At 33.0% G+C, this 23644-nt stretch overlaps 4 protein-coding genes across 4 annotated transcripts in view; 2 read left to right on the top strand and 2 right to left on the bottom strand.

The window, feature by feature from the left end:
* LOC102584137 (uncharacterized) overlaps nt 1-486 on the top strand; it is a 2797-nt gene extending 2311 nt beyond the window's left edge. Inside the window, 1 exon segment of the mRNA NM_001288042.1 lies at nt 196-486. Within this exon segment, the coding sequence (NP_001274971.1) occupies nt 196-360 (165 nt within the window). The 3' untranslated portion in view covers nt 361-486.
* Nucleotides 487-2862: 2376 nt separating this feature from the next.
* On the top strand, nt 2863-4345 carry LOC102583807 (plastocyanin, chloroplastic). Its single transcript, XM_006342026.2, has one exon. It carries the CDS (start codon nt 3659-3661, stop codon nt 4169-4171), a length of 513 nt encoding a protein of 170 aa, XP_006342088.1. The 5' UTR covers nt 2863-3658; the 3' UTR covers nt 4172-4345.
* Nucleotides 4346-4572: 227 nt separating this feature from the next.
* On the bottom strand, nt 4573-12430 carry LOC102583483 (phospholipase D delta-like). The gene is made up of 10 exons (XM_015306428.1): nt 11260-12430; nt 9910-10026; nt 9185-9379; nt 8582-8863; nt 8412-8480; nt 8134-8281; nt 7157-7305; nt 6442-6603; nt 5463-5663; nt 4573-5146 (listed from the first exon to the last, which is right to left on the bottom strand). Exons 1-10 carry the CDS (start codon nt 12160-12162, stop codon nt 4853-4855), a joined length of 2520 nt encoding a protein of 839 aa, XP_015161914.1. The 5' UTR covers nt 12163-12430; the 3' UTR covers nt 4573-4852.
* A 2653-nt stretch (nt 12431-15083) lies between these two features.
* On the bottom strand, nt 15084-20730 carry LOC102583153 (tetracycline resistance protein, class A-like). Its single transcript, XM_006342025.2, has 14 exons — nt 20297-20730; nt 17982-18093; nt 17737-17849; nt 17508-17630; nt 17222-17412; nt 17040-17115; nt 16670-16756; nt 16469-16549; nt 16170-16202; nt 15911-15964; nt 15785-15826; nt 15597-15675; nt 15427-15497; nt 15084-15339 (listed from the first exon to the last, which is right to left on the bottom strand). Exons 1-14 carry the CDS (start codon nt 20459-20461, stop codon nt 15250-15252), a joined length of 1317 nt encoding a protein of 438 aa, XP_006342087.1. The 5' UTR covers nt 20462-20730; the 3' UTR covers nt 15084-15249.
* Between the last annotated feature and the right edge of the window lie 2914 nt (nt 20731-23644).

Here is a 23644-nt window from a genome sequence, read left to right as displayed (position 1 = left end):
GCGGGGGCTGGGTAATACCTGGGGTGGCTATTTATGATATTATGCAATTTGTGTGACAAAATGTCCATACAATATGCCTGGGATTAGCCGCTTCAATGGAATCTTTTATCTTAGTCGGAGGATGAACTGCCAAATGTCTAGCATTCCCTCCCGCTTGGCATATAAGCTAATTTATTTGGTTTCTTGTTTTGGCAGTGTTGTGGATGCAATGTATTTCACAAGCTTGTGGATAATTTGAACCTGTTTCATGAGATGAAATGCTACGTGAGTCCCGACTTCAATCCAAATTCAGACAATGATATTGGCTTCAAGTATCTTGATATGGATGATGACAACGACGACGTCTTTCCGCTTTTTTAAGGTCTGATAGAAGGATGTGTAAAAATTAGAGTGTTATACATTCCCTTGCTTCTATTAGGCAGTTTCTCTCATCACATGACTGTAAATAACAAGTATACCCTGTTTATATGAGTTATGACTGTTAATAATTGAATATGCATATTGGTATGTCTTATCTTGGTTGGGTCTTGAATCTGGTGATTTCCATTATGGAATTTGTTTGGATAAGTGCCTGTGCTTATTGATGTTTGCGTATACGTTTGTGCTGCTGGGTTCTATATATGTGATGAATTTATTCAATATTTTCTAATCACAATCTCACTGAAGGATATCCTCTCTATACTGCTTCGTTTGGGGCTAGGATGTCAAAATGCCAGCCACTTTTTCGCTTTTGTTTTCATGTGCTTACTAACTCTGCAAATTCCTTTTTATTTTCATATTTTTATACACTATGGTTGGTTTGGGTGAATAATGTGGTCCATAGGGGGGAAGTAACAGAGATGGTTACTTCAGTGCCCCTGTAAGAGTCAGAAATGAGATAAACTAGCTCCATGATATCTTCAGTGCCCTTCCTAAACTAGATTGTTCCTACCCCTTTCTTCCCTTTTGGCTTTATTGAACAAAGCAAAGCGTTTTTGCACCTCTGTACTATCATGCCAGAGTTTATGTTTTTTTGCTGGTTCATCTTGACATTATATGCCTGTTGTGAACTTGGGAAATCGAGTAGTAACTTGGTTGGAATGAAAAACAGCTCTAGATTCAAGGGCTGTCAACCTTTTGAGCTGGAATTTATTGTTTTACTTTTACAAGCAAGCCAGTGAGCATGACGGGCGATGCGATGTAAGCCAGTTGGTTATATTAGGGAATCTTTTGGATAAGCTACTTATCCAGAATGGAACCTTGCTTGATTTTGGTTTTGATTGAAGGAAGTGTGTTGCTGGCACTTCATTTGAAGGTCAGATAGTGGCTTTTCCTACTTACCACTTAGGTGACTTGGCCTGAGGTTTAGGGGCGGATCTAAATGGGAACCTAGGGGTTCATCAAGTGAACACAGTAGCTTCTGCACAAGCTCTCTATATGTATTACGATTTCACTAGATATCGATAAATATTTGAATGTGGACCCAACTATTATTGTATATTAACTTGAGGACATTGTAGGAACCCACAAACTTAAACTTGAATTCGCTTCTGCAGTGAGGTTAATGGTCCTTTGCACTAAGCTCATCCTTACTGTTACCGTAGAAGGAAGATAAGCTGATTTATACCTATTTCATCTTATGTTGAAGAGAGTAGAGAGAATATGCCATTCTCATCTGTCTCTCATTCGTCCATAGGATTGTACAACAGTTAAATCCCATTAAGTTGGCAGTTGCTTCTGTCTAGTTTATGATTTGATCTGTGCACAATTGCCGCATGGATTGATGTTGTTCTGTATATAACACTATCTTTGAGTCTCTTGTCCTGGTTAAGCGGGAGACTCAATTGAGCACCTTTGCCCCATTTTAGTGGGGGTGGCTTGACTATCTAGCCGTTGGGCTCATGGGCCAATATAAATGTTATCTTTAGCAACATTTGTAAATCTCGATTGTAAGTGAAAGCATCTTCTATAGGCATTATGAAAGCATTTAGATAAATGTTATCTTTAGGATATGTAAACATCATGAGAACATTTATAAGGCATTTGTACATCTTAGACATTCAAAACTGTATGTGTTGATATAAGACATGGAGGACACACTATTGTGTGAGTGTAGCTGAATGCTACATTCTTGAAGTGTTCACGGTGTTTGGAGACATGGCTATAGTCGTTATCTCGTGTCATTGCTTCTAATTTCTCCTCCTACCCTGGTCTTGAGAAGTTATGGAAATTGGGCTAGAGTCTCCTCATTTGTCATCACTACTACTCTCTGTATAGCGATGTTCCCTCTTAGATCAATCATTCAGATAACTCAGGATGATCTTATTACATATATAACGGGGCAACTTGAGGGTGCACCTCGACTATTTACTTTCCATCAGCATCGGGTAACGGCATAATGCTGTTCACCAAGAGTTATCATGTGGGCAGAAGTCACCTAGCGTTTATACTAACAATATAGGCATAAAAAAGGAAAGATCCTTATTCTATCTAAATCTTCTGTTTTGTGTTTAATATTTGGGGGTTTTCATTTTCTGTTGCTCTGTGTATACTTAAGTATGAAACCTTCACTCAAGATATGCACTTAGATATTTTGAATTAGAGTTGTAAAGCAGAATTAGATGGAATAGGGCTTGAGGCTTGTACCAAAAACTACTTAGTACAATTGCAGTACAACAGAAATAAGGGTAGTACATTAGAGTACCCTACAAGAAGCATAAATATATATATATGAGTTTGCATTTGCTAATGTTTATGGCTTATTCTATGTCAATGCATGGAGCATCAAATTTGTGGAAACTTTGCAGGTTAGTCCTCTCTTCATGTAAAGAACCCCATATTAAATAATGTAGTTGTCTCCGTTTGATCTATAGGTCAGAAGTTTGAGTCGTAGAAGCAACTATTAGTGCTTACATTAGGGTAGCTTCTTTTGCTAACATGAGATATTTTGTGTTCATAGTGTTAAAAGGATTTTTAGATTAATTGAGGGGAAAATTTAAGCAATGTACTACTCCATAATAGATAAATTTAGACTTATATTTTTACTTACTAGAGTATACTAGTTAAGTTATATTTTTGTTTTTTGTATACGAGGGTATATTTGTTTTGAAATATCTCCTTTTGTGTGTGCTTTGGTTAATTAATCGTGTCTCATTCCATACCACAAAATAACCGATAATGACATTGAGTATTTTCCATTAACATAATTAAACTTCTTTTAACTATAGATATATAATTCAAGTCAAAAACGCATCTTAAACCTATCATAAATTACATGTCTGCATCTCTCAAAGGGAAAAAAATAAAGAATTGTGACCTTCTATAGAGCCACATAATGGAAAATCTACGTATTGAAATTTTTATTTTCAGTCTTGTACTAGTTTAAACTTTTTGTGATTCAATATAATTGTAGCCCTTCAATTTCCATCTTTAGATAAACATATACACGTCATAGGATATATAATCCATATCAACCAATAGCATTCTTTCACAGCAGATAACTGTCCATCCTTTGATCAGAGTATACACCACCACTCATTTATACAAAGAATCAACCTCTTCCTTCACTACTCTATCTACAACCTCACATATTAAAACCCCATCAACCCCTACTCCCCTTTTCTTGATTCCAATTTTTCAATCACAAAAGCAACAACAACAACAATCATACCTATTAACAATGGCCACTGTTACCTCTGCTGCTGTTGCTATTCCATCTTTCACTGGCCTCAAGGCTGGTGCTTCCTCATCTTCCAGAGTTAGCACCGGCTCATCCGCCAAGGTGGCAGCTGCCCCAGCTGCCAGATTGACCGTGAAGGCGTCTTTGAAAGATGTCGGTGCTGTTGTTGCTGCCACCACTGTTAGCGCGATGCTTGCTAGCAATGCCATGGCACTTGATGTGTTGCTTGGTGGTGATGATGGGAGTCTTGCTTTTATTCCTGGAAACTTCAGCGTTAGCGCTGGTGAGAAAATTACATTCAAGAACAATGCAGGGTTCCCACACAACGTCGTATTCGATGAGGATGAAATCCCAGCTGGTGTAGATGCAAGTAAGATTTCCATGGCTGAAGAGGATCTTCTGAATGCAGCAGGAGAGACATACAGTGTCACTTTGAGTGAGAAAGGAACTTACACTTTCTACTGTGCACCTCACCAGGGAGCTGGAATGGTTGGCAAAGTTACTGTTAACTAATTTTCTCACCTCTCTGTTATGTAAAAGTTGATTTGAGTTCCCATCAATTTCAACATTTTCCTTTTAGTATTGCCCTTCTCTTTTTGAGGTGTAATGAAAACTCAGGAAATTAAAGTTGCATATTTATCCATGTAATGTCATTTTGTGATTAATACCAGCTTTTTTGGACTGTAATGTTGCTTTTGTAAGACAAAAAATTTCAACCTTTCTCCTGATGGTAAACAACATACCGTTTCAGTTGTCTTCATTGGCAACATCCAAAAGTAGAGCCTTTTTGGAGAATCCGAGCAACATAGTATCTCCTAACCTGTATGAACTTATCCGTATTCACAGCAATGAAACTAAAGAATAAAAATATCATTCTCATAGTAGAAAGAGATATAGAAGAGACGGAAATTAGATAACAGCAAATGGCCGAAAATTTTCACTCTGCATCTGTTGAAATTATATATCTTTAAAGTTAACTGTACATTTGGAGAGATTCTTGAGATCATCATGAACAAGATATTTATTACATGATTAATACAACAAAGAATGGTATAACATTAGTGAACACGATGCACATCTTCGACAGCAACCAAGATGATATAGTTCTTGCTCACTGAGTTGGAATTCTGATAATTATTCTCACCAATTCTATAAGAAATTGGTTTAATTTACAAAACCGGAAGACGGGAAGAGTTATGTGGTTAAAGCATCAGGAAGATTGGTTCGAGCTCCTAGTATTTTACCACCAACATCAGGAAAATATTCATGACCAGGCAAGGAATTTACTTTCCCATCAGTACCTACTTGGACTGGATACTTGAGAAGATGACCTTGTAAAGGTTTGAATTCGTCAGCTGTAAATCTATTCCAGTTATCTTCAGCAACCTCATTTACATGCTTCACGCAGTTCAAACTTTCTGGCTTTGTGAAGATATCGTCTAACTTGCCCATGTGCTCTGCCCATAGAGACATTCTATAACCATATACCTGCAGCCAAAGGCGGATCCAGAATTCAAATGTGATTTCAGCATTTAGGTGTTTAGAAGGTAATATTTATTGCAATGTTACTGATTTTTTTTCACATCAATATCTAAGTTCAGTGTTGAAAATACTGAGTTCAGTTCAACACATCAAATAGAAGATCTATCCGCCTCTTCATGTAGTTGTAGTTGTCAAGAAGATCCTTTTATAGACATGGTAGCATGATTAACAAAAAATTTCCTGCTATTGGTTAAGATTTGATAGTTTTGATCAAAATGATAATGTTCTAGTTTGCTTTATTAGGGGAAGGAGATTCACGGACCTGGCCATGTGGATGCCTTTTCTTCATAGCCCAAGTGTGATGAGGTTGATATGCACCCATAGCTATCTCTGTGTCTCTTGAACCAGCCATAGATCTTTGGTTAATATTGGCAGATCCTAAAATGACATACTCATCATCCACTATCATCCCCTTGGCATGTACATAAATCATAAACCGTCCAAATTTCTGTGAAGCTGAAATCTGATGGCAGTTTCATGGCAAAATTAGTCCTCATCATTATGTGCACTTACAAGTCTATCTATAACAACAACAACAACACAGCCTTACCCCTAACTTGTGAAGGTAGAGAGGCTCTTTTCGGTAGATCCTCGGCTCAAGTAAGAAAAGGACATACAAGGATATCTATAATGAAATAGTGTAGGATTTTCAAAAGATTCATACAACCATATCTGAATCTTTTGTGATTTCTTTTGTAAATCACACCAATTTGGTGTACTTCTATCATATTTAACATACAAAAGAAAAAATAGATCCAAATACTACTGTGCTACTCTATTAGTTCTTCGGAAATATTTGAGAGGCAGTTCCTATAACTTGTCAAATGTTGTTAAAGATATTCTCTTGGTTTATAATGTAGTACAGATGACTTGATGTGACTCAGCCAATGTCATGAAATGATCAAATTACAGAAAAGTAAATCTAGTTCCAATGTTCCATTCACTAGTTAGAATAGTTTTATTTCTTTTAATCCAGAAAACTAGCATAGATACTTGTGCGTACAGAGTATATAAAGTGACAAACACGTTTCAAACTTTTGCTTAAAAGATTGTTTCAATGATCAGAAATTCACAGTCAAGCACATATAGTTAGACAAGTAGCCGAACTGAAGGAAAAGAGGGTATCCTTAAGTATATCGAACCACATTTAATTCCAAAAAACATCAGGTAGATTTTAAAGCATTGTTTAGCGAAAGGGTAGCATAACAATTAGCAGATATAATGAGAATAAAGATTCCTACCAAATCGCCATTTGAAGCATAGTTAGACTTTGATTCTCCACGTAATTCTTCTCGATTGCCCAGACAATAGAAGTTTAAGTAGTCAGAAAGTTGTACATCTTGAAGTTGAGAAGATTTTAGCTCTTGAGCGATGATTCCATACATCATTTTCATAGTTTGCCTCTGCAAGAGAAACACAATAATGAGAATAGCAGCAAAAGAGATAGTCTCTTAGTAACTGAGAATAATCTTTGATAGGCATATCACCCGTTGCTGGCATCAAACTACAACAAACTCAACATATTAAACGAAGTAAAACTGAAGTACAAGAACTGTAATGGAATTGTCAGTAGCCTTCAGCAACAAAAAGGACTTTTTCTTTTCTTTTTTGGAAATGGCAATAGAACTAAGAAAGTGTTGATCACATCCAAAAGAGAAGAAAAAACAGAGAAACAACTAAAAGAGGAGGAGCACCAAACTTAAAGGAGGACCTCTACAAGTAGATATATTCTCAAAATATTCAATTATCCACCAAACTAATTAGATTATCACATTTCGCTCACTTATCCCCGTGTTAGGGGCAAGAAATACCAAATCATGCACTGTAATCTGAAAAGTTGAACAATGTGTATCACTCTTTTCATCAATCAAGTTAAATCACATTCTTATTTTATTGATTACAATACTCAAGAAGTACACACAATGCTGACATTTAAAGAATAGTATGCTGCATAACCTGCCAATACAGAATTTCTTGCACTGAGGCAGAAGTGGGGACTCCCTCGGGCCACATTGGAATGACAATATAAACAGCAAATCGCTCTTTTGCCCGAATTTTGCTGGCTATTTTTAATGCAAGCTCCATGGGAATTAAATTATCAGCACCTAAAGTACAAGCAAACACTTGTGAGGGAACAAAAAAAGATGGAGCCAAAAAGAGTTGCACACAGAACCAAGGAAACCGCTCTTCACTGGCGTAGTCTAGGTGACCAAACAGCCTCATTAAGGTACAACTCCTTGAGTAGAGATGATTCATGTTTTTCTAATATGATTCATGTTAATGGACATTATTGGGTGAAAAAACAATAGGCATGCAATGATGAATTTCGACTCATAGTATGTCTTTAACACTTTGTTTGGTTAAAATGTAGGGGAAAGAAGTGGATTACCATTGTTCACTTAAAAGGGGTTATTCTCCATATTAAGTTTAAATGAATGTACAAGTAAAAATCTTGACTAATCCTCTGGTACCTCACCAGCACAAGTACCAACTAACTCTATCCACCAATGCGTAAACAAATGGGAAGAAATCACCTATCTTTTTATGAAGAGGGGGATTTGAATCATGAGGGTAATTTAACTATTTGTGATCAAAATCACAATATTTCTCTCCAAAACTGAAGGCATCACAACTTCTGAAGTAGCAGGGTACCATGGCCTACAAATTTACTTTACCCTGTTATTTATTCATATGATTAAACAAGGTAAATGATCCTTCCAATCCATCTTATTCACCTTCCACCTAACCCTCCTCTTTAACCCAACCAAACATAAAATGAGAAAAACCTCCATTAGTCAGAGACATTGGATTTGTATTATATCTCAAGGCAGTTATGGTTCTTTCTTTCCTTTGACAATCCAAAAGCACAGAAGAAGATAAATGATGCTAAATTAGATTAGGAACAACAATCATTCCGAATAAAGATGATAAACCTGCTTCTTTGTATGAAGGCCAAGCATATGATGACCCAAGGAAATATTGATTTTCAATATAGATAAAATGCTGTGCCTGTCTAATTGCTTGAATATATGCCATCTGGATGCTTCTATCAATCACCAAATTTTTTGCACAGACAAGGTTCTGCAATGAAAAATGTCAAGGACCTTTTAGAAAGTTAAGCAAATTCAAAACCAACGTTATATAAAGATGGCATGTGACATTCAACTTTCAGTATGGACTTCAAGAAACAAGAAGCTACGAGAGTATGCACCTGTGATTCAGCCAAAAGAACATCTTTTGGAAATCCTTTCAAGGACCCTGAGTCAATAGATCGAAAGACCTGTAAGCATTCAAACAACATAGTGTTAGCTGTAACTTAGTTAAATCTAATCAATGACTCAATATTTTCCTTTGTGAAGAAAAACGTTAGTTCCTACGAACCTGAACATGCCAGTTTTCAGGATCGTCTTCTTTGGAAACCCACAAAGATTGGTCATCATTTGGAACAGAGGAGGAAGGACTTGTAATCCAAGAAATTCTTTCTATTTTGATCAAAGCATCGTCGTGCCAATGAGATATCTTTTTCAAACGTCTTCCAAACTCTGACCATTTTGTGGCTTTTCTCCACCGCTGCTCAAAGTTTGTGAGTACATCATATGCGGCAGGTCCTTCGATCTTGCAATGCAAATCATGCCATGGCTGTCTAGGCGCCTTGGTTCCTGCCTATCGAAAAGACAAAATTATATCTCTGCCAGGAAAATCCCAAAACATCAGTCGGGAAAAAAAACTTGACACCAGGTCAATACATGAGGGTCGGATAGAGAGGAACAACATTAGTTCAGAGAACAAGTGTGTCATCATTTTTATAGGCTTGCAAGAGAAAAAGATAACTGAAAACTAAAATATCAACTGCTTAAAAAAAACAGATTTTTTGAATTGCCTATATGTTATATTTTGGCAGGTTGAGATTACTAAAAGAATGTATGCTCAGGTGTTATATATTTCCCATCACAGAGGTCTAGACCAACAATAAACAATACTCACACTAAATGTTGGATTATGATAATCATCCTTGAAGACTGTGTCAAGATCACGGAATAATCTATGCTCAGGTGTATCATAACGCCCGTCACAGAGGTCTAGACCGCCAATGAAAGCTGAAACCTTTCGGTTATTGCCACTGGCTTGTGTGTCCACAATCACACACTTCTGATGGTGCGTATAAAGGGTTCCAACCACCTGGATATCATATCAACAGAAATGTAAGTTATTTGGATGGTTTAAATGAAAAGGAACTTGTATAGTTTGTCAGGTCTTTGGAGGGAGCGATCTTATGCAAGATCATAGAAAGGTGATTATATGTCTAAAAGGTGAGGAGGCACACCTGTTGCATAGGACGCAAGTATTTTCACAGAAATAATGTAAAACACATACACAAGCACATCTTACAAGTGATTGATATATAGGTTGAATATTTATGGCTATGCTTTTCTTCGTTACATTTTAAAGTAAATTTTTGAAAAAGTTAAATTACTTTTTCCATGTAGGTCTCTCTACATCTCCTATCTCAGATAAGGAATGAAAATTTTCTTATTGTAGGTCTTAGACATGATACCATGGTCAAAGAGGCAGCAGTTTGCCACAAAGATCAATAATTTTGAGTTTTCAGGCATGAAAATTGTCCCTTGAACTTAAAAGCCAGAAATCATCCATAATCAGACTATCATCTACTCAAGGAAAACGAAATATTGGTATGGTATGAAGCATGCCTGTTGCCTGAAAATGCTTAGCTTACTGCTCGCGTAACGAGGTGCCAGCACACAGTTGACAGATGAGTGCTTAAAAAATTTCCGAGTTTCTTCATCATGAGTTTGCATCACTCCATCCTGCGCAATTTGGTGCTTATTGAATCAGAAGTACAGTATCAAAAGACTATCAACTACACGAAAATTGCTAAAAGAATAATAAATGCAATTAAGTTAAGATCTTACACAACTAATTCAAATATTAAGAAAAGCAAGGCATTGTAGATGCGCAGGGGTAAGTCACATGAAAGGCTACAGAGCCCCACAGTCTGAGATTCAGTTATGTCCCTTGAAAGGCCCCATTCAGCTGCCGTAGATCATTCGTCAAAGTATATATTCTTGAGAGGCTTTTAAAAACTTTTTTTGAAACAAGCACCAGTAATCTTCTAGCTATAAAAGATTCTACCTTTACAATCCACTCATTCCATGAGGTAGACTACCACCTAACAAACTTCAAACACAGTTTGACATCATATTAAGCTGGTACTGCACACAGAAACAGGAAAGCTCAACAAAATGGTTATTGAGGTCTCTTACAGAACAGGCTATGGGGATAGACTTAAGAAGAGCTTTAAATGCGCTCAAGAAAGGTGTCCAGTAATACCATCAAGTTTCAAAAGTGCATGAGGGTAATAAGTGTCCTCCATAGAACAATTCTTGTTGAAGGCATAAAGGTAGTGCCAAAAATATCGAGAAGTGTAAGCTTAGGGAAAATCAGGCCCTCCAACGGATGAAGCCAAGCACCTATAAAGTTGGTACTGCTTCATGAACTCACAATACACGATGTGTCAATCTTCATAAGCCTCTAGATCTTTGACCTATATCATAGTCCATTACTCCATTTAACAACTTCCAAAATGGGAAATCACGGTATTTCCCTCTTTTTCTGGTTGGTTTAAAAAGTAAAAATAAAGTTATAATTGGCATGTACTTTTGCAGAGCCCTAGACCTAGCATAGTTATCAGCCGCAATGAAAGAATTCATTTGTTCATCCATCTATGATACCAAGAAAAGATCAGGATTTTTAAGTTTCCATGTTAGGAGAGGAAAGATACAGCCTAAATTATTTTTTCCCCAAAATGAATAGGAACAAAGATTCAAAAAGGGAAAAGAGTGAGAGAGAATTCTATCACTGTACAATCTACATGATCCCAACAAACATATAAAGTTCCAAGAAGGAAAGCATATTAAAGTAGATTATTATAATGTGCCTCACCAACTAGTCTAATGCTATATAATACCAAGTTGCACAATCTATTAATCAAATTGAAAATCATCACCATAAGATTATCCATAAAGGAGCAAATATCATACCGTTTGAATGAAGAACTTGCTGTGAGAAGTCTTATCATCCCAAACCAACAGCAATACCCTCACACCTTCCTCCGATTTGTACTTAAGCAACTCTCCAAGTGTCAAATCTCCGCCGCTTGGCAACGGCTTACTTGGCTCCCTAACCAGCTTCACCTTGTGAAAAATTGACCACCCTACCACGTACACCAAATGATGTGCCTCCAATATCGCATGACATATATCTTCCCAACACTTGCTATGCTCGAATATCTTGTCATCATCCAATTTGATCTCCGGCAACATTCCGTCAGGCACGTGCGCGTCCTGATACAGAGTAACAGATCCTCCGTGCCTCGCTGGGAAATAACTCGCTTTCAGGCCGCAATCTTCTGATACACCGCTGTTATACGCCGGATTACCATCACAATGGATGAATTTCATTTGCAGCCGAATCGCACAATCAGGCTTTGGAGGTTTTCCATAAGGTCCAATTATAGGAAACCAATCATCAATTAGCTCACCAGACTTGATCTTCTCAGCCGGCACGGTAGCAACGCCGATATAATCCGCACCGAAAACATCATTATCCTTAACCTGAAACTCTACAACTGAAACAGGATGAGCAAGCGGGATTTTAAAATGCTCATTCCAAACAGGATCCTGACAATTCGATATCACGCGCGTACGCGCTACAGTAGCGCCGGTTAAACAAACCGTAACATACGGATCACTAGTGATGATTTTCCGGTGATGACCTTTCCTTCTCCGGCGAGTAAACGGTTTCCGACAGATATCTAAAGCTGTAAAGCATCGACTGAGACGTTCGGTTACTAAATCCATGTTAGGTAACCTTCGAGCTTCTATAATCTTCAAATCAAAGTCTCCATGAAGATATACCACATTTTCACAATTCTCATCTGCCATTGATATATATATATATATATATATATATACAAATTTACCCACACAAAAAATGAGGCAATGTGATAAATAAAAAGTTGAAAGGTGAATCGTGTAACCGCCGGCTATGGCGGAGTTTTTAACCGACGGGAAGGAAAAAAATGAACAAAAATTGGTGTCTCCGCCGTAGCCAACGGTGGTGGAAAAAAGTAGAAAGGTGGTGGTTAGAAGAAACAGAAAATCAGCAAATTAATACATTGTGAGAGAAATGGAGCACACGTTCGAAGCGTTGGACTTTGAAGATTGCAATAAATAGTATTACACGTGGCTATTTTCCGTGTTCAATGCTAAGTTTGGTCAATTGGCCCCAAAATTCTTATTTTTGTTTGGAAGGATTAAATTCCAAAAATGTCCTTTACTAGATATTTCTTCGATCCATTTTAGTCTTCGTGTTTATGTAATTGATCTAAAATAACGGGTAGGATGCATATCAAAATTAGAAAAGATGAATACGTCAAATTTAAAATTTGTTGCATTTTAATTGTTGTATTTATGTAATTGATCTAACATAATGGTTAGGATGCCTATCAAAATTAGAAAAGATGAATACGTCCAATTTATAGTTTCTTGCATTTTAATTGTCGTATTTATGTAATTGAGCTAAAATAATGGATAAGATGTTTATCGAAATAAAAAAAGATGAATACGTCCAATTCAAAGTTTCTTGCAATTTTAGATGTAGTTAATTGTTATTTTTAAGAGTCGGAAGATATAATAAATTGATAATTGTTATTTTTATCCCTGCTCCATAAATATGAAGAAAAAAGAAAATAATATTAATAAAATCAAGAATAATTAGATTATTTTTAGTTAATATTTTCTTAAAATGTGAAGAAAATATGATAAATAAAATGGACGATAGGGAATAAATAAACCAATAGATTTCGAAAGTTTGCATTTATGCGTTTACTTTTGTTATGCCTTTTGCATATAATCCAAAAACAAATGTTCCTCTCTTTAGCCATGGCCATACCAAAACAAATTATAGAACACAAGCAAATTTTTTTGAGGCCACATCAAAACAAATTATAGTACACAAGAAATTTTTTTGAGACAAATTAATGTTTCTTAAATTATATATCAATGTTCAATTTTGAAATGTTTTAAAATAGGCATATTATTTAGACAAATTAATGTTTCTTAAATTAATATTCTTTTTTGAATAATAGTATCACACTATTAACGTTTCTTAAATTACTACTCTCTCAACAATAGTTGTTCACTTTATTATTTTGGATGTCCAACAATATTTGTCCATTTTATGAAATCAATGATGATTTTATACTTAGTTCCTAATTTATCCTTATCATTAATTGTAGCTATTTTTCTATTACATTTTCAGACATTATATTTATTACATTCAAAGGGTGATATAGTAAAATTACCCTCCTTCTATTTATAGTTTCTTAAGAAGTGTGCAGAATCAATAGTTGACAAGTATTGTTAGACAGAAATAATATATAATTTTCTCACAAATTAATCTGTATATTCTTTTTACACGCATTTAGTTTCACGAACAATCTTTATATATATATATAGGGAAGTGCTAAATGACCAGAAAATTTGGGTAGAAAATTAAAAAACTATAACATTTTTTAAATTTTAAAATAAACTGATTGTTTTTTCATTTTTTAGTTAAAATATATTAAAGTTAAAAGGGTAAAATGTTTAAAAAGGTAAAATAACATAGATAAAATATCATTCTGACCAAAAAGATTTTTTCATAATATATATATATATATATATATATATATAAAGATTATTTGATTCTCTCTAGTTCCAACAAAACAACAACAACTTTGTTTTCTATTTATCCAAAATTCCAAGATAACTTGTTTTTGAATGTTGTGCACAAATTAACACTTATGTGGTCAATCGGTTAATTGTCATTACTTAATTTATAAATTAAGCAAGTTAATCCTCGCAAGTCACGAAACGACCAAAACAAGGCGTCCAATATTTCTTTTTACTATATACTAATGTCGTATTTGTTTATGAAAAGAAGTCTTGAAATAGCGATAAATTATTTGTATGTGATCTATAGATTACGAGTTTGAGTTGTGAAAGAAGTTGCTAATGTTGGATAATTTATCTCACACTCCTTAAAATGCGACTCTTTCCCCATGCATGATTGTGAGATTCTTTGTGCATCAGACTGTTTTGCCCTTTTTTATTATATCTGTTTCTACTTTCAATTTTTTTTTGGGTAGTAATTTCTATTGTTACCAAATGGGTATTTATTCATAATAACTCATCGTGGGTTGAACTCAATCTTTTACATAACAAAATCGTATCTCATCCGCTTTAAAAAAAAGATTAAGTTTACATAGTTCAAAATACATAAGTTTAATTATCTAATTGACTAGACTATGTCAGACTTAGAATAATTGAAAATGAATTCTTCCTTCTCTTGATTCCCACCCACCTTCTGTAGAGGCGAGTCAATGAATTTTATATATCCATGTCACTTCATACGGCCCCATTTCATTGATTTCACTATTAAAGATTAGATAGAGAATTTTTCAAATCATAAGTTATGTGGAACCACATTTATTTTTATATCGATATTAATTAAATCTATTGTCTAGTACACACGGATAGAATCACAATTTTCAGAAAAGAACAGTTACACCTACTCACTAAACATTATACTTCATCAATTCCTACAAATAAAGATTTATATATATTTAAAATATCATATTCAAGTAAAAGAAATTATTGAAGTTGTTAACAAATAACGAATGACAAATCAAAAAATAAATAATAAATAGTATTATCAAGGAGAATTAAGGAAACATGTTCCATTCAAAGATATTCTACGACATTCATGATGTTTTGATAAATTACAAATATTTCATGAAAAATAAAAGAAATAGTGGATCCTATATACTAAAGAACCTTCAATATATCTACTTGGATTATCATACATTTCAATACATTCTTAATATCCTATTAGCAAAAGCCTCAAGTAACTAATTTTTGGCTTCAAAGTACTAATTGCATGAGACTATATACTATATACAATCAATTTACTCCAATCATGGCTATGGGCTATGGCTCTGCTAAATTTGAATCATTTACACTCCAATTGGTTACATTTTCATCAGGCTTTATCATAAGACTCTGAATGAAGGCTAGCATCTGCAATATAATTCAATCATATAATATAAGTAATTGCAACATAGTTTTAAAAAAAAATTGAATTATGAATTATGAGAAAGTGCTTACTGATGCAAATGCAGCACAAGCTAAACCGAATCCCGGGTAATGGAACGGGGCATTTTGCGATAGAAATAAAGCTGGAATGAAACGATATTATCAGATTAAGTTGACCTAAGTTCGAAAAATGTAACAACAGAGAATTGACAGAACAAAAGAAAGAGGACTTATTTAGTTACCTGTTAAAGGACTAAAAATTAGTGGAGAAACTACGCTTGCAAATGAACTTATGCCTGTGATGCATCCCTGGACTTTTCCCTAAAAGGGAAAAATTAAAGTAAAATTAGTTGTTGTCAGAGGCAGCTCAATAAAATTAGTGGCCTAAAGCTAAACCAAACAAACTTAGTAGTGATTGTTGAATATGTACCTGCTCATTTGGCCCAATTTGCTTAGATGCAATGCTCTTTAACTGTATTTAAGTATAAACCTTTTTGTCAATTTTTGATGTTTATAACTAATGAACAAGAGATGGATTATATTCAAATGAACTTACACATGGCATTGCAAAATTAGACAAAATTGAGATCATGGCACAAGCATAAGGGACCTGCATGGATTTGACTTGTTAGAAACACATCATTCATATACAAGTTATTGGAGCATGAAGGAGAGAAAGTCATGTTGCTCGGATCCTTTAAAAATGTTGTAACACTCATTTCAGATTCTCCAAAAATAAAGAATCTGACATGAGTGCTACTGTGTTTTTGAAGAAACCGAACAACATAGGAGTAGTAAAGAGGTGAGGGACCTACCCAAGAGGACCAAGCAATGCTGTAAAGCAACATCTGCAATTGAATTTGGAGACAACATCAGTACTAAAACAAAGTTTCTGAATAGCTTAAAAACATATACTCCATCTGTTTCAATTTGTTTGTCTTACTTTCCTTTTTTGACAACTTAAAATTCTAACTTTCTACCTGACGTGTTCAATATCACAAGATTCAAAAGTTTTCTTTACTTTCTTAAATTCAGTGTCAAGTCAAAATCAAACAAATAAATTGAAACGGACGGGCAATGTAGTTAAGTATATGTAGATAAATTTGTTTTGTACATGAAGACAACTGAAGAAGAGGCCAATAGAAAGCAGTTTCTCTTCTCCAAAAGCAGGAGCTAATATGGGCATGAGAAGTAGCTGCAATAATACAAAAAGAAATCAGAATATTTTTAAAACTAATTAAAGATCAGAAAAAAAAAAATGAATATACACAAAATAAAAATGATAAAAAAATAAAATAAAATAAAATCAAGTTACCTGTGATATGGATCCTGCTATCCCAGAAATTATCAGCAAATCAGCAAATTGATTTTTGTTAAAGTGAAATTGTGCCTTCAAGAAAAACTGCATAGATTTTGAAGTTCAAAAATCCATATTGAAAGAATGTAGATATTTCTAAAAGAATGACATATATCTATGTTCGAAGACTTTTTTTATTTTAAATTACTCATTTTACCCTCAACGACATGTCATTATTGCCATAGAAATATAGACCACAAGTTATATGTAAATGTACTTTCTCTATGTGCCGAATGTCTTTCTTTTCTTTTCAAACTTTGTGTTAGCTAAAACGTCATCATATAAAATGAAACGAAAGGAGTACCATATGATACAATATCAAACTTACAAGTATAGAAGCCTCAAGGCCAACTTGTGCAACATTGACAAAGAATGAAACAATAGCTGCCTGTAAAAATGTCGAGCTGCAAAGTCCATTCAAAATGACTATAAATTTCAAATCCTGAATTCGTCTCTGATCGACTCATTGAATGATAAAAAAAATAAAATTGAGACAAGTCTTAATCTAACCTGGTCTTTAACAAACAGAGCATATCACTGAAAGAAGGCAATGCCTTGAAAAATTGGAATCCTTTCTTTGGAGCTTTTTCCAATAGACAACTAGTCTCTGATTTTTTCGAGCAAATGTTACCTTTCGTTATCGACTCTGGGAGGAACATCTTCATGTATACTAAAGCTATCACTGCCATTGCTGCAGCAACCTACACACATGTAACAATCGATTAACAACAATGTAACAAAAATTAAACGATCAGTATATATAACTTAAATCATACTAGTTGAAAATATCGCGTACTTGGAAAGTGGAAGCAGTGGATAGGAAGCGAGCAGAGAGGTTTCCACAGACAAAAGCAGAGGAAGCAATCCCTGAGAGGACTCCAAAAACAGAGGCACGACGACTTTCTGGAACATTATCAGCCTGAAATGAACAAAAAATCGCGTAATTTTAGTATATCCAACTAGTACTATTTGATCTAAAAAAAAAATTCGATAACAAAATTCATGTTTTAAAGTGTGAGAATTACCACATAGGCAAGAGCAAGACATTGAACACTTCCTTCACAAATCATGGCAATGAGTGTTCTTAGCACGTAGTAAGCGTAGAAATAGTATTTTGTCCTGCTATATGCCAGTATGGCTAGGGCAATTTCAATAACAAGTCGTTCGTCAGTACATATAACTTAAACTCTGTACTTAATGCTCGATTTAAGAGAATACGAAATATAATAATTAGATTAAGTTAAACTGAATAAGAAAATGTAGAGATTACCTAAAGGGAAGATGGAAAGAGTCATAGGAAGAGTAAGCACGACTTTTCTCCCATATATGTCTGACAAATTTCCCAACACTGGCATCATCACTAATGATCCCAATCCTACTATCTGAAATGTTGTGAAAAAAACCATGCCCAAAAATATTCATCAGAGATCTCGAGTTTGCGTTTCTATAAAATTTGTAATATAAAACAAGCCACAAAAATTGGTATGAAATAGGAAGTTTGAAGTTATGTGACTAAATTATATAAAAAATGTGTGGTTTTTCTGGAACTGATTAAAAAAAGAGTGTCATATAAATTGAACCAAATGAATAAATTCTTTTGGTGAATATCATCTTCTTTTCAATATTAAGCCTTCGTAACGAATTCAAATTAGTCGAGAAACTGATTTCAATTAGTCCCCCAAAAAAGTGCCAAAATCCATTGGAAATAAAATATAAATAGGAAAGTAAAAATACATTTAAAAAGAGAGAGTAAAAGGTCGTTTGGTAGGGAACAAGTTGTCTTGGGATAATTAATCCCGAAATAACTTATTCCGTCATAAGTTATTCTGTTATGTATATGAGACAACTTATCTCATTACGATGACAAATATGAGAGGATAAATAATTTAAGGACTACTTAGTACTTCCAACCAAACGTGCGATAAAATAATTCTAATTTTATTCTAAAATTATTATACCTTATATCTTTCCTGAATGACTTTTAAATATATAGTTCAAAGGGAAGCTTAAGAGGGAAGCAGGAAAAATAATAACATGAGCATTGAGCTGACATGAGATCTCTGCTCACTGACAAGTGATAAACTCTAAAAAATATCAGATCAAAAAAGTTAAAAAGGAAGTTTCTTAAAGAGCCAATGAAGAAGAAACTTCTTATACAAAAAAATAGAGAGACTATATATATATTTAACTTTTTTCTTAAAGGAAACTTCCTATATGAACTGGTCCAAAAACGTAAATATATGATCCTTACTGTTTAACTGAAGGTTTACGTTCGAATTTTGGATTAAAAAAAAAGATAAGTGTCAAAAATACACCTAAACTACCCTTTAGATTAAAGAATGTTTGTCCATAAATATGCCTTACGCAATATAAAATCTGAATTAATTAGAACTCAATCGAAATTTTAATCACCTAATGGAAAAGAAGAATCATCATCATCGTACTAAGATTCTTTATCTAGCTATCAAATTAAAAGCATTCACTTTACCCTTTTTCTCTTTTTTTTTTCTTTTTCTTTTACCAACTTTTTTTCATGTTCAATTCAAGTTTTCTCTCTTAGTTTCATACTCAACATTCATTTTCCTTACTATATTAGTATATTTTATTTAGAGTTTAGCCTTTTTATACCAATAGTGAAACAAATTTAATGTTGTTTTGTTAGCAAAAAGGTATATTTAAGAAATAATCAGGAAAAATAAAGCCGATATAATCTGTTACAACATGTTAAATTATATTAATAGTATACAACTATCTTGTGTAATAGATATGTAAACGTTCAAACATTCCTTATATTTTTGTGTTTTTTCCCCTCAAAATTTTGTGGTGAAACTTACCATCAAACTTAATAGAAACTCTAGAGAGATAGCTTTGATTGTAAGATAAGCAATGAATAAATATTATTGATTATTTTATGAGATGTATATTACTGAATCGTGATAAGATATTTTTAAAAAAGTATATGCATGACGTATGTCTTATTTTTATTAATTTGATATAAATATTGTATGTGAATAATTTTTATGTACTCAAATCTTAAAAGTGATTCCCTATGTATAAGTAGAAAAAGTTGATAGTAACAGCCACAACTCACATGGATGATAAAAGCAAATTAGTTGCTACTTTTTTTTCTTGAAATGGTTATACGTATTAGTATGATTTTAACTCCACAAATTAAAGTAATGTTGATAAAAAGGAAAAGGAGATAAAAAAAAAACTTTTCTTTTTTCCTTTAGACTAATTCAACTAATCTTAATTTACATCGAATGAGAAAACACTTTCTATTAAGAAATTATCAATATACGAATTCAAAATCTCAAATTATAATTAATTGTAAAAGAATTTCAACTATTTTCTATCGTGATAAAAGTAGTCATGATGCTATTGCAACATAACCATAAAATATATAGTGAATTTTCTTGACTTTCTCATATGATACATTTTCAATTAAAATTCTGACTTCGTTACTGACTGTTCGAAAATTTCATGTTTGAATCCCTCTAAACTCAAACTCTAGCTATCTCAACAAGTTCAAAACAATACTACTCATAACGATGAATCAGATTGTTTCAGAGGATGAAAGATTACCGCTTGTTGAACTCCGGTGAGGTAAATAGCAAGTGAACATTCATCTTGGCCTGGACAAATGGCTGATAATGTAATATCAGTCATAGGTGGAATCACCATGAATGTAGAGAAACAACTCAAAAATACTGTCATGAATAGGTGACTCAAACCACAATTTTTCTCCATTGCTTTATTTTTTTTTTCTTTCAAAATCCCAAAAACACACACTGAATATAAAGAAAATGAAAAAAGCAAAAAGACAATCTTATAAAAAGCAGAAAAAGAAACTAAGACAGAATTTCATAGGAGAAAAATTGTCTCCTCTAAGTTTATCATGTCTTTTTTTTGCATGACAATTTGATAAATTATAGTTACTCTAACTAGCAAAAGCATTTATACAGTTTAAAGTAAAAGGAAATGAGGGGAAAAAAAGATATTTTATTATATTAAATAAAAGATAAGCAAGTAAAAACAGGGGGAAAAAGAAAAAGTGGTTGTAATATTTGGTTTAAGGGGGGAATATAATGGAACATTAATAATATATACAAAGAGGAGTCATATAAGTCAAAAAGAGTAATGAAAGTGCGACGTTGAAATGATGCGTAGCTTGCAAGAGAAACATACGGTAAAAATTGAAAAATTCATGTAGGATCAGTGGCGGATTCATTATTTTCACTAAAATTTACTAAGGAGATTTGAAAATAAAAATATAGTGTTTGAGATTTAAACTTGAAAGTGAATCTTAAATTCACTCAATCATTAAATCAATCTCTAATTTTAGGTTGAAGAGGTATATATACGTACTTACTTTAGATTAATCTTTGCAAATATCGTTATATCATGAAAGGATAATTTGATGCACAAACCATCTCATTTTTACATAAAATTTGAAGAAAAACCACATTTAATGAGGTTGATATGTCCCTTCGGGGACATCCGATAAAAATGAGGTTGATATAATTAATAGCCTATCATAATACAAAGTTGTTGCTTCAAATTATCTCCTCTCTGACTTTATTATATCTTCAACAGAGATGCACTTGAATATTAAAAGGACTTTTTCTTTTTCTTTTTGCAATAATTATAACAAGTACTATTATTATTGTTATCATATACTATCCGTTGTATTACTATGCAAATATTCTTAATTTTTTTTTTCCATTATGAACAATAATCGCATGACCTATCATTGTGGGTATAATGGTTAGATACTCCGGACCAAGTTACTATTGTTTCTTTTTCCACTTTTCTGTTAAATTTATCAATTTTTAATTATTTTTTCCCACTTTTTAAAAATATATATTTTTAAAAATAAATGAGTAAATAAAAAGATTTTTCCCACTCAATATTCGAAGTGCACCTTGATAAAAAAAATAATTCAAAATTCAAACTCAAAATCTCTAATTAAAACCGTCGAGATAAGAAAAATTTGGTGCATGTGTGGCTTACGCTTTGAAGCGTACAAGCGAGAGGATGAGCAACTCACACTTTAGTGGGGCCCTATCTTCGTCATTTTGTTTTGTCTTTTTTTTCTTTTTAATTTGGTCCTACTTATTTCTTTACGTACACTAGAAGGTAATTATAATAATATTACGACTTTACTCTTTAATAGCAATTTTTTAACTTTCGATTGAGAGAGTTTAGTAAAATTTGTTCTTTTCTTTATCTAATATTTTGGATTAATATGGTAATTAAAATCACTAGTTCATTTACAAGTTGAAGTTCAAAAATCGTTTGACAGCTGATTAAAATCACGCAAATTTTAATTATGTTGATATTAGTTATTTTATCTTCGACCTAACATAAGATAATAGATCAATTTCCTCATAGCTAGTACATATAATGTGAATTTTTAAATTAAGCCAAAAATCATAGTATTAATTTTAAGCATAAATAACTTACTTTCCCGATAGCTAGCAAATGTTTACCAAAACACTTTTCGGATTCTTAAACATAAGAATCTCCAAAATAAAAATTATAAAAGTTAATTGTTATACTCTTTTTTTCTTACTTTTATTTGTGTACTCTTTTTCTACTTTACGTGACACTATAGCTAGAGTGATAAGTAATTTTTTATGCTTACCATAGTTTTTCGAGTTCAAATAATACTTATTCTTATTACTCGTCTTTGTTAGAAAATAGTATACCAAGATGAGAAATAAAAAAAATAAAAAATATATATTTGCCTAGTTAATAAAATTTTCTTTAATGTTTTTTTTTTCAAATACATCTTTAATATTCATGAAAGATATGCCAAATTATGATTCAATACATTATAATACATTACATTACATTATGAAACAATACAGGAACGATCCAAGTGTAAACATCATTAACACGACAAATGACAATACCAATGAGACTCTGGTGAACCAAGACTTCCACACCTTGTTTGGATAGTAGTTATGTGTTGTATTGTGACATACATTATCAGGGGTGGATCTATGTGGACGAGTGGGGTGCCACGACACCCAGTGATCTCGAAAAACACTTTATATCTGTGTGTGGATTGTGTACAATAATTCAATATATATTAATGTTGTCACCCACTAACTAAAATGCTAAACAGTTCAATTGGCAGAGGAGAGAGACTCTCATATTGGCTTGCTGCCTTTTTCTTTTTTTTTTTGGTCTTTTTCATTAATGAAGGGAATTAAAAAAAAATTCTTCCATTTATGTTTATTTATTTACTATTCTTTATTAATTCAATTGGATTCCCTTTTACAATTAATTTTTAGTTTTTTTTACTCTTTCACTAATTATTAATCTCTTGATATGAGTGCTACTTATTTATTCTTTTATCAATTAATGAGTATTGAATTATGAACGTCAAATAAATATTATCAAGAATATATTTAAATAGTAGTTTTTAAAATATATCAGTTTCAAAAATGATGAATATTATTACTAGATTTTTTTTTAATTTAAAGGTTCTTTCAATCTTCACTGACGTTCTTGCTAAGTAAGATGACTAGGCTGAGACTACAATTTTTATTTTTTCCCTACTATATATCTCCAACAACACATAAAATCAATGGAGTATGAATATATTAAGTTAATACTATTAAATTGTTTATACAAACTCAAATTTTAATGTGAATTTTTTTTCCTCAAAGTTTCAGCGCATAAGCATTTAATTCCAAAAAGAAATAAAATCGAATTGTTTAGTTATCTCTTATCTCAAAATATCTAAAAGAAAATATTACTAATATGCATGTTTGATTGATTTGTTTATAAAAATCGAAAAAGAATAATAACCCGTATTGTAATCCAAATTAAAGCAATCGATTCTTTTATCTTGAACGATGTGGCACCCACAACCTCCAAATCCTAGATCCGCCTCTGTACATTATGAAACAATACGTAACA

Source organism: Solanum tuberosum, unplaced genomic scaffold (assembly GCF_000226075.1).
Source record: "Solanum tuberosum cultivar DM 1-3 516 R44 unplaced genomic scaffold, SolTub_3.0 scf00032, whole genome shotgun sequence".
Taxonomy (NCBI): Eukaryota; Viridiplantae; Streptophyta; class Magnoliopsida; order Solanales; family Solanaceae; genus Solanum; species Solanum tuberosum.
Note: the sequence above shows the minus strand (reverse complement) of the source record. Positions and strands in the feature narration are given on the sequence as shown.